Source organism: Sinocyclocheilus grahami, unplaced genomic scaffold (genome assembly GCF_001515645.1).
Source record: "Sinocyclocheilus grahami isolate Dianchi unplaced genomic scaffold, SAMN03320097.WGS_v1.1 scaffold138.1, whole genome shotgun sequence".
In the NCBI taxonomy this organism is placed as follows: Eukaryota; Metazoa; Chordata; class Actinopteri; order Cypriniformes; family Cyprinidae; genus Sinocyclocheilus; species Sinocyclocheilus grahami.
The window spans coordinates 678,405-690,626 of NW_015505317.1; the positions used below are offsets into that span (position 1 = coordinate 678,405).

Here is a 12,222-nt window from a genome sequence, read left to right on the forward strand (position 1 = left end):
TATATATATATAAACAAACATCTACTTTTAAGCAAGTAAAACAAATCAATGAGTCTAAATTCTAACAAACTTACAATGAATTAAAAAAATTACCATGTATTGTCAGATTTTAGGATGGACATATATTATACATACAGTGGGTACGGAAAGTATTCAGACCCCCTTACATTTTTCACTCTTTGTTATATTGCAGCCATTTGCTAAAATCATTTAAGTTAATTTTTTTTCCTCATTAATGTACACACAGCACCCCATATTCGTCCCCCCCCCCCCAGGGTAAACAAAACAGAACCAACATAAATGTACTGCAGATATCGTTAAAGTTCAATAATGTTATGTACACATTTTAGAATTAGTCTGATTCAAAGGAGAATCAGAAGACTGAATCCTGACTGACAGAGGAGGAGTTGGGGATGGAGGAGGGTAATTAGCTATTGAGCAATGCGAAAACTGCTGATACTACTGCGGGACCTTATATATGAATACTTAGGTGTCGTATTCCCATAGGTTGATGGGGATCAGCTGAGAGTCAGCTGATGCGAGCTTGACTAACGTGACCTGCCAGAACTAACGCTACGCTTGATTTGTATGAGCTAGATATACATGTTAATACATTAAATTGTTAATACAGTAGATTTATGTACAGATTTGTGCATCATTTACTCTATATAGAACTGTATAAATAAAGAGATATGCATATGTATTTACATAATACTTGAGAAAGAGGCATTAATTAAGGATGTAGAATTAATTATGGAAATGAATTACAGAACGCAGGTAATGATTCATATTCAAGCTTAAACAGCTAAAATATGAACCATTACCTGCGTTCTGTAATTCATTTCCATAATTCATTCTTCATCCTTAATTAATGCCTCTTTCTCAAGTATTATGTAAATACATATGCATATCTCTTTATTTATACAGTTCTATATAGAGTAAATGACGCACAAATCTGTACATAAATCTACTGTTCCAGATTCATACACATTATTTATTGTTAGGTTTTACTATTTAAATGTTTTTTTTTTTCTGTTCTCATGTCAAATGTGTATGTATGCATGTATGTATGTACCAGGCACACCTTAAAAAAACACAACAAATTCCTTGTGTGTTTGCACACCTGGCGAATAAAGCTAATTCTGATTCTGATTCTGATTTCTATTTTTATCTGGTTTCTTATATGTTTTTACTTCATTTGACAATATATTGGAATTATTGACAATTAAACGATTGCAAAGATAAAGGCAATGTCATTTTGTTTCCTTATCCTCCAAGCATCAGGCACTTAATGGTTGGAAATATCAGGTAGGAATATTCTACATTTGATTTTGAATGAAATGCAGCATAGGTGGTGTGGATGTTGATGATAAAATTTAAAGATGTGAATTTCACCTGTGAGGATTAAAATTATGTGGCAGTAAAGCTTGACATTTGCAGCATGACGATGTTAGCAATGCTTTTACCCAGGTGCAACATCAGAGAGCTTTCCATTCAAACTAGTGTGACGGCAGGCATACTGATCAGCTCTGCTGCCACTTGGGCCAAATTCCAGACCGCACTTCAAACACTGAGAGGCTGTGTGTGCATGTGTGTGTGTGTCTGTCTCATCTGTTCAAGCAGGATGGTGGTGCTCTTTTAGTTTTCTGAAGAGTCTACAGCCAGACAGATGATTTTCAAGGACTATAAGATCCTTCTGTTCCTGGTTCTTGAGTGCAGATGTAAGATGTGGGATGTTGCGTAACTGATACAGGCGAAGCAATCTCTAACATGCATGATGAGCTACAGACATGTCTTCTTTTATGGATGTGAAGAGCAAAATATGACAGGAAGAATTAAAAATGGATGAAGTAAATACTGCGGCAAATAGTGTTGGACTGTAATCAACATGACAAAAGTAGAGGGAAAAAAACACTTTTCAAAACAGATATGCTAAAAATGCTGAACAGTCTTTGGTGAGTTAAAGGAATATTCTGAGTATTTACCATTTTGTTTAATGGATAGAATTTGAGGAATGCTGCTGATCACTACATAAAAAATAAGTTTATAAAAAAATAAACAAAATGCATCATTTCATACAACAACAGCAACAGCAATATGATAAAAGACATTTTTAATTAATGTTTAATTTTTATTAATAATAACTGCTATAATTCTTCTGCCAAGTAAAAAAATAGTTCAATAACCAAACTGTAGGATTTTGCAGCTGTCAAGCATTATTATTATTATTATTATGAAATTAATGTAGAATTTCTGGACACATGTGTGTTTATTATTATTTTATTTTACAATAATTTTTCAGCTTCAACTGTAGCTCATCCAATCAGGGTTGATAATACAAACTATCCATTTTTGATTAAACCGTAAATTTGTCTAAATTATCTGTTTGATGTGAGACTACCTGTTTATATGGAGAATTTTCTGGTTACCAAATGTATCAGCAAAACATAAGTTTGCAGACATGAGTTATATAACTTTGCACAAACAAGGCTGCGTGCAGTTTTAACACACCAGTCTGCTATCAAGCATCCATTCCATTAGTTATGGTTTGTACTGTGAGAGTAACATATTTTAAAAGTTTATTGGCTGTGCTGGCAGCTTTAATGCCAAGCTTCCATTATAAGTGCTGTAATCAACAATGAGCCACAGATTCTGCCCATGGACATTAAGTAATAAATGACCCGGAAAATTCCTTTAACGACTCTTTACGTGAAAATCAACTAATTTGCTATCTTATTGACTAATTTAGTCACTGGTGAAAATGCAAAAGATCACCATATATGAGCTATGCTCTGACAACTGACACTATGGGAAATGTAACCATTTGTTACATTGTTGAATCAGTGGTCTCAATCCCATCCTTTAAATCAGGAAGGGTTTATAGCATACCTGCTGGCATGTCTGCCCATCTCTCAAAGCTGGGAAGTTTGTCTACAAAAGCGTCATCTTCTGACATCAGACAATTACGTCAGCCCAAAAGACAGGACAAGAAAGACGACAAAACAAAAACAAAAAATAAACGTAATTCAAATTAAATGACAAATAGTTGCAAAGAAAACCAAAAAGGTCACAGTCATTAAACTCAGGCGTCACAATGAACGCACAGCACACATTTAAAATAAAAAAAAAGATGAAAACTGAAGAAAAAAATGGAATGGTTAAAAAAATATATAAGACCAAAGCTGAAAAAAATCCAAAAGGAAGGAATAGCACATGCAAACAGATAGATCTACATACATCAAAAGCTCTAGAATCAAAAACTCTTGCTTCACAAGACAAAGTAGTTTGCAAACCTCAGGAATGCTGATACTGAAAATACAGAACAAAAAACTACTTGTCCAGCATCAATGAAAGCATCCAATAAAAGCATTCAAACTGGTACAGCAGATGCCATACATGGCATTTCAAAAAGTCCAGCAAAGACACAAACAGCTTATTAGGTTTGTTTGTTATCTGTTTATAGTAATTTTTTTTTTAAATTGTAAAATATGTCTTTTTAGGTCTTTGTTTATTTTCTACAATGCAAAGACAGATTAAATCTTTTTATCTATACCAAAGGTCCCCAACCACCGGAAGTGTTGCCACCGGGTCGCAAGGACATTCTGGGAAAAATGTGTATAGATATGACACTCTGTTTTTTATTGCACATTAATGATTGTTCTAATTATTCTGTATTTTCGTTTGTTGTATGCGATAGCTCTGGAGTTGCAATTTGATGATTTCATGTAAATTAAATGTTCAATTAAATGAATGATTGTTCTGATCTGTCATATACAGTGGGGCAAAAAAGTATTTAGTCAGCCACCAATTGTGCAAGTTCTCCCACTTAAAAAGATGAGAGAGGCCTGTAATTTTCATCATAGGTATACCTCAACTATGAGAGACAAAATGAGAAAAAAAAAATCCAGAAAATCACATTGTAGGATTTTTAAAAAATTTATTTGCAAATTATGGTGGAAAATAAGTATTTGGTCAATAACAAAATTTCATCTCAATACTTTGTTATATACCCTTTGGTGGCAATGACAGAGGTCAAACGTTTTCTGTAAGTCTTCACAAGGTTGTCACACACTGTTGCTGGTATTTTGGCCCATTCCTCCATCCAGATCTCCTCTAGAGCAGTAATGTTTTGGGGCTGTCGCTGGGCAACACAGATTTTCAACTCCCTCCAAAGATTTTCTATGAGGTTGAGATCTGGAGACTGGCTAGGCCACTCCAGGACCTAGAAATGCTTCTTACGAAGCCACTCCTTCGTTGCCCGGGCGGTGTGTTTGGGATCATTGTCATGCTGAAAGACCCAGCCACATTTCATCTTTTTGATGATTTCATGTAAATTAAATGTTCAATTAAATGAATGATTGTTCTGATCTGTCATATATTAGGGGTTAAATGGATCATCATTGATCTGTGATACATATGGATCAGGCCCCACAGTTCGGCACACATGTGATTTACAGATTAATTTGACAATTTACAAGTTCAAGCTATTTTAAACCACGAGAAGAAGCGAAAGAGAGCTCGATTCGTTACTCACGCACTGTTTTCTGTGCATAGCAGCCGAATGCACCCGAAGCACGCACACGCACAGAGACGTGTTTCATACAGTGCGCGAATACCGAGTTGATTCATCTTTCACGTCTCCTTGCGTTTGAGATTCATACACATAGAATTAGCTTATGTCAAAAAAACCCTTCTCAGCATTTTCATTCTCTGCTTTAAATATATTTTTTCTTGCTTTTCTTGACTGAAACCTGGCTAAAACCTAATGATTATATTGGTCTAAATGAGTCTACTCCACCAAGCTACTATTATAAGCATGAGCCCCGTCAGACTGGTCGTGGTGGTGGTATTGCAACAATATATAGTGATATTCTCAATGTTACTCAGAAGACAGGATACAGGTTTAACTCATTTGAAATACTAATGCTTAATGTTACACTGTCAGATATGCAAAAGAAATCTATCGTATCTCAAATTAGCTTATGTCAAAAAACCCTTCTCAGCATTTTCATTCTCTGCTTTAAATATATTTTTTCTTGCTTATCTAAAAAATCTGATCCGTGACTCAAAACCACAATATGATCTAAATTTATATATATATATATATATATATAAACCCCACCCCACTCCAGCTGCTCCGCGAGAATATTTTCCAAATATAACTGGTCCGTGGTGTAAAAAAGGTTGGAGACCCCTGATCTATAATATCTAAAAAATCTGATCCGTGACTCAAAACCACAATATGATCTAAAATTATATATATATATATATATATATATAAACCCCACCCCACTCCAGCTGCTCCGCGAGAATATTTTCCAAATATAACTGGTCCGTGGTGTAAAAAAGGTTGGAGACCCCTGATCTATAATATCCAATTAATCCTAACAATATTTCCACTTAAATATGACAAAAGACAAACTGAAATACAAACTATTATGTGGTGTATCAGCAAATCTGTATTTTTAGCAAACCAATTAATCAATGCAGAATGCTGGAGATTTCACTTCAGTATTTTAAACTCAACAGCATCATCACCATACTGTTTTGGTCCAAACTAAAGCCAAAGCTGTGAAACTATTACGACAGTGAATTCAAAACCATGCTAAATACTGAGAAAGAGAGGCCCTTGAGAAACAGATGCCCTTGTTATGGCAAATTCTAGTAAGAAAGGCAGTTTCCAGAGTGTACACATATAGACAGAGCAGCATGGCAAAGCAGAGAGAATGATGGGAAATGGAGTCACACCTGACACAGACACGGAGAGCTCTTTACCGACGGTGGGAGTGGTGGCTGCACTCAGAGAGTTGGTGGAGGAGATTGAAGAGGTGCTTTCTGCACGGGCCAACGGAGCCAAAGGAGGGGGACTTGACGAGTGTACAGGGGGGCTGAATGGCCGATTCTGACAGGAAAAGCAGGGAAAGAAGGAACAGACAGAAGGAAAGTTAGTAATAAAAGAGTAAGGGTTTGTCATTCTGGTCAGATGATCAGGAGGAAATTTACACAAAGCACGCTGTGGCAGTGTTTCTTGTATTTTGTTTCACTAAACTTAAGGTTTTTATTTAAAATATATTACATGGGTAGTAAATATCAACCTAGGCTTGGTCTGGTATTTTGAGGGGTGAGTTCTGACATCCTATAAAAGTAAAACAAATTACATAGTCTATGAAAAGGTCAGTGACATTGAGAATTTGTAGGAAGCTAACAGGCACAGTAATAGTATTTGAAAGTACTGTACATTTTTTTATGTTATCACGTACCACGTCCCCTACACTTGGTTTTCCAGGAGGCAGTTTTGGTCGTGAAGGTGGCCGGGGAGGGGGAGGGGGAGGAGGAGAGCTGCTGGTAGCTAATGGCGAAGAAGGACGTGCAGGAGAGGAGGAGCCTGTGGAGCGAGAGTATTCCATTAAAGCAAAGCCATTCAAAGAGTAACATGCATCAAGCTCAATTAAGATTTCTTCCCAATTCAAATAAAATGATTGTACATTCAAGAATGTATGATACTTGACTGGAATAGCCTCAGAAATGACCTATATAAGCCAATCTGCTCAGATTAAATAAAACTTTAAGAGAACCATCACACTTTACACAGAAATTACCTGCAGAGATTACAGAAACATTGTAAACAAAAACATTAAAACTTGAAACTGCTAAAATATGAAGAAAAATCATAAGCAGACTAAAAGCAGAAGGAAAGACAAAGGAAAAGGCAAGAGATACCAAGTAAAGCTCTTCCCTACAAAAGAGATATTTACAAGACAGCGTACCAAAAGACAAGCACAAATGAATCCAGACACACACTCATTGGGGTCAGATATTTATATAGACCAGGGGTGTCCAAACCTGCTCCTGGAGGGCCAACTTCCTGCATAGTTTAGCTCCAAAGTGCCCCAACAAACCTGCCTTAAAGTTTCTAGTATTCCTCAAGACCATGATTATCTGGTTAATTGGGATTGGAAATACAGCCTGCAGAACCGGGGTCCTCCAGGAGCAGGATTAGACACCCCTGGTATAGACTGAGGCCTGGGTGGGGAGGGCATCTTACCGGTAGGTTCTGTAGCAGGAGATTCAATCGGAGGGGGGGAGGTCGGCACATTCTTAGGTGGAAGCGGAGGCAGAGCTGCAATGACATTAGTGCGGCTGAGACAAGCTCTCACATACACCCCTCCACCCCCCCTGTAGCCCATGCCTCCATGCCCCACAGCACCATGCAAAGGCAAGGTCTCATTCAGGTAGTCAGGGACAACAAGGACTGTGGCATGGGATGAATAGCTCAGACTCTATGATAACACTTCACTCTTTGTGACCAACTATTCACACTGTTTTCATATTATTTAGGATGTTACATTTTTTTTTTGTTAATATATGTAGAAACATCACTTATTTGTTTAGTATGCACTTACTAGGGCTTGCACAGACTAGTCAATTAGTCTATACTTTCTATAATTAGTCCTTTAGTCCAGGGGTTTTCAAATTGGGGCATGTGGACCATCATGGGGCTGCAAGGTTGCTTAGAGGTCCAGAATTTTTTTTATAAGAGCTTTAAAAAAACATGTTTATAAAATAATAAATATGCTTAATTAACACTGTATTTTTAATAACACAAACACCGAAGCTTACATCATTACCATTGTGTTCTGCTTTCAATTAACTGGTCAGAAATCATTTATTTTATTGACATTCCTAGTTTTTAACAATGACAAATCTGTTTTTCTATTATTATTATTATTTTAATGATTTATAACATGTCTTTATAATATCACGCTTAATATGATTCTCACAGAGTATAATGGATAAATAAAGCGGTTTTTAGTCTAGTCTTTATGTGGCGACAACAGGAAGATAATTCCTCTGCCTGAAAATTGCATCCCAGTTCAGTTGCATGTTATTAGCCTTGAGTAGTAACTTGTAATGGGCAAATATTTGGAGCGCTTTACCGTTTTAAACTTTCTCACCTACATCATGTTAGCTGTGTTAGACAAACTTTCCAGCTGGCTGTCAGACCATTCTTTCAGTCATTTACATAAGGTAAACACCGACTCATTTTGCAGTTGACTACTTTCCTAGATGACTAGTCATCTAGTAAAAAATATTAGTAGTCACACAAGCCCTAGTATTGACACATTTATTTAAAAATACATTTAGAAATATATCACTATTAGCAAGCCAAATTTAATTTAGCCTTAAGCTTAAATCAAGCCACACGTTAGGCTCAGTGTCATTTAGCTTTTTAGACGTTTAGGCAGACATAAAAATAGGCCACGTTGAGTAAACCGTCACCAAATGACATGAGTACAAGATGAGCTGGATGACTCTCAGGATTTAGTCTGTTTTCCTGGCTAATGACTTAGAAATTAGTAGGTTAATGGAGACTGCCAAAGGGAAAGTTATTAAAATAAAAATTTGGAGGCAATCATGATTTTTCCACTCAGACAACCGTTCACTGTTTTGGAACATATGGGTTTATGATACCAGGATGATGGCAATCATGCCACACAAGCAATGACTTACTTTCTGTAGGAAAAGGTCTTGCCAGAGAGGAGTCTAGGTGTTGCTCAGGCAGGGGTGCACCCCAAACCTCAGGTTCCTCTATCACCACTAATTTATGGAAGAGGACATGTTACACAGTCGATGGGGGAGCAGAATTAACTGTGTGACTCACAGAGAGGAAGGAATCACCATGCAACACTTATCCATCCCTGTTTCTGTCATAAATCTAACTGATTTCATTTCAACTGCTGCAAATGGAATTGAGTGGGAGGCAACACAACTAGTAAGCACTAATGAATGTTCTGTTCTGAAGTATATGTTACACAAAGCTAAAAAATAGCACTGATAATAGAAGCATACAAACAAACAGTATTCTTAAATACTGAAAAATAAATGTCATCTTTATACCCTCTGTGAGTCCCTTGAAGATACATACTGTATATGACATAGAAAAATGAATTTTTGTTCAAGTGAATGACATTGACATAAAGAATCTGGGCTGTGATCAGGTTCTGTTAGATTGTGAATGTTTAAATTTCAGTGATTTTATAAATGAAAGATCAACATCTATAAGCAGCACTAAGGGGTAAGTAATTAGCGGTTTCATTAAACAGTACCTTCAGTGGTCTTCTGCTCATCAAAGGCTGTCTCCAGCGGAGGGCCGAATAAGGCTGTTGCATCCTCTGGCACTGGAGATTTCTTATTACTGAAATGGAGGAGAATTAAGCCAGATTTGCATGACTCATCCACACAGATGCACACCAGGCTGCAATTCTCAAATTGTCTAACATAATCCATTTAGACTCCCTTAAACATCAACAAATGTTTAAACAATGCTAAGCCACAAAAACCAGGGTTATATACTGTATAGCCACACTTTTTAAAATGTAACTATTTTTTTAATTTTTTTATTCTGTTTTCTGTTTTGGTTTTCAATTTAAGTTTTCCATAGTTTAATTGGATAAAAACGGTGCATAAATACTTTTGTATTTTATTTGTATTTGTTAAAAATAAATATGTTTAGTTTTTTTTGTTTAGTTTCAATTCTAGACATTTTAGTTCCAGCACAAATTGTTCCATCTACATGTAATGATGCACACTGCATTTTACACTGCACCAGCACCACACTCAAAATAATACCATTCAGATTATCAGTTTCTTTGTCAAATTCACAATGGCATGGCATACTTGCAGATAATAAAATTATCTGCAAATATTTACCACTACATTTAGAATCAAAATGCAACTTTTGTAACATTGAACAGCATGTAACTTACCTGCAAAAAGCAACCTGAGTTTTAGACATTCACTTTTTTGTTTTATTTTAGTAAATAAATTATTTTTGCTAGTTGTATTTGTAATAATAACCATGGAAACAACAGACAAAATTACTGTTTCATTAAGTCTGTAAACGTGTGTATAGATACCTAGCAGGCTCAGGAGGGGGTGCAGGTGTCGGGGAAGGGATGGGAGCTGGTGCAGGCGCTGGAACAGGACGTCTCGGTCGTGCAATTTCTTCACCTGAGAATAACAGCATGATCAAATGAACACAAATAAACTGCACCTACTCATACACATGCAAGCACACATTTATATTCACATTTTAATTCCAGACAACTATTTAGTGTCAGATTTGAATTTACATCAAAGTCATAAACCCAAGAATAAATTGCATTGCATATACTTACCGGGATTTCTTTTTGCCAGCCCCTAAAACAAACAGAAGGCCAAAACATTCATAAGACTAAAAGCTCATAACACCATATTGCTCATCAGCTGAGAAGTGTGCATTTGAGGTCAATTTCATCAAGGGAATGGTGAGGCAAATTCAGACAGAGACATTGCCTTGATGCCTTGTAAATAGCCACTTCATAATGCATTCTACAGCTGACAGAAAAGCTGATTCCTCTGATTGACTCAGGTGGTGAACAATCTTATCTGACTCACTGATGCATTAGTAACAAATAAGACTGTCATAAATGTTATTACATCAGGGTCTTCATGGTGGCTGGGAATTTCAAATACAAGAACACAGCATTCGTTTTTCAATCGTCAAAATGGCATTCTTTGTACTAAAATATGAAATATTTTATTCAGATGATAATTCAGATAATAGTTTCAGATTTAGATAAGTCAAATTTAGATTAAGAACTTGCTTTATGCTAAGGCTCTACAACACCCAGACTACAAATGATAAAAAGGCATTAGTTTGATCTCCAAAGCAAGCATTTTTGGTCACATGGGTGTATAGCACATGAGTAAGCATTATTTCTATTCACACGGGCCTTTTAATTAGCTTAAAAAAAAGACCAGCTTAGTGAAAGAGAACGTGAATAAAAGTGCTAAAGTTAACTAATAGTGATGCCTATAAAAAGTAGTCATTATTATACTTTAATAATAAAAAACTGATACTGATTCTGACCTTTGCATTTCTATACAGAAATATCATTACATGGAAGTATCATGTCTCTCTAAACATCTAATCTACTCCTGTATAACTGTTGCAACTGAATCACAAAGTGGTTCAAGCACTTGGGGAACAGAAAAATAATGTTAAAATACACTTACCGGACTGCGTTTCTGTGACCAGCAAAAAGGAAGAGAGAAGAGACACCTGGTCAGAAAGTGATAAATCAGTAATACAGACTTCGATCAAAAGCAACCTCTGTTCCTAAACATTTACCTTTATGATGTGCTTTAATAATGATATTCATTTAAAGGTTCTTTCATTTTGAAACCCAAGGAAGGCAGTGACCATGTTAACAAGTCAAGATTCAATAATGAATTCAATCTGTTCATCATATAAAACTATCATACAGCTGGAGAAAATATGAAACACAAGTCATTTTGAGCACTTTTATAATACTTTTACTGCCTTTTGTGTCCTTTTATTAATCTTAAATGCTCCAATTCAAAATTCAGCCTTTTGCTTTTGAATGGCATGAGGGAAATTTTTCACTTAACTGTGAGAGTAACATTCGCATCACAATAAAGATCTCATCTTATGTTAGTGCCATTATAAATAATTTGGAAATACACTGCTTCAAAGGGCACTTTTCCAGCTATTCTCAAAGGGGTGGTTCACTGATTTTTTTCTAGGATTGATTGTGTTTATGGGGTGCAGTCTAACATGTGTTAATGCTTCGTTTTTAAAAAAACGCATTATTTTTCACATAATTTACCTTTATTCCACACCGCTCTGTCCCTTCTCTGAAAAACGCACTGATCATTTCCTTCTTTTATGAAGCCCCTCCCTCGGAAATAGGTGATGGGCTCTGATTGGTTATCTAGCCCAGTGTGTTGTGATTGGCTAAACTCACCTCAGCTGCATGTGCTCCGGTTGTATAGTAAACAGCGGCATCGTTAATATCGCTTATCAGTTTGAGCCCAGTTGACGCAGAACCTGTGCAAGCATGGCTTTTAATAGTAGGCCTATGGTTTTTTTGTTGTTGTCTCATACTTTTAGATACACTGTTATTTGTAAATGCTACTGCTTATGTTAGCTTTTAATATACGGTTTTATCCTGATTAAAGCTTTAATACAGTACGGCAACTGTACGCGCGTCCATGTTTAACGAATCTCATAGCTATGTGAAAATAAGTGTTTAATTGTAGCAGTTCATTGCTGGAGCTGAGCTGAATGAGAGAGAGAGAGAGAGAGAGAGAGAGAGAGAGAGAGAGGGAGAGAGGGAGAGAGGGAGAGTGTGTGTGGGGCGGGGGAATGCGAGAGAC

The 12,222-nt window shown here is 36.4% G+C and overlaps 1 protein-coding gene across 1 annotated transcript in view; it reads right to left on the bottom strand.

Moving 5' to 3' along the window:
• The window catches only part of LOC107591196 (SH3-containing GRB2-like protein 3-interacting protein 1), a 104,741-nt gene that overhangs the window by 21,455 nt on the left and 71,064 nt on the right, over positions 1-12,222 (bottom strand). Inside the window, exons 12-20 of the mRNA XM_016280277.1 lie at positions 11,059-11,070; positions 10,179-10,200; positions 9,918-10,011; positions 9,108-9,196; positions 8,512-8,598; positions 7,046-7,120; positions 6,261-6,457; positions 5,749-5,902; positions 2,890-2,949 (exon numbers count right to left, since the gene is read on the bottom strand). Coding sequence (XP_016135763.1) covers positions 2,890-2,949; positions 5,749-5,902; positions 6,261-6,457; positions 7,046-7,120; positions 8,512-8,598; positions 9,108-9,196; positions 9,918-10,011; positions 10,179-10,200; positions 11,059-11,070 — 790 coding nt within the window. The remainder of the gene's footprint in view (positions 1-2,889; positions 2,950-5,748; positions 5,903-6,260; positions 6,458-7,045; positions 7,121-8,511; positions 8,599-9,107; positions 9,197-9,917; positions 10,012-10,178; positions 10,201-11,058; positions 11,071-12,222) is intronic.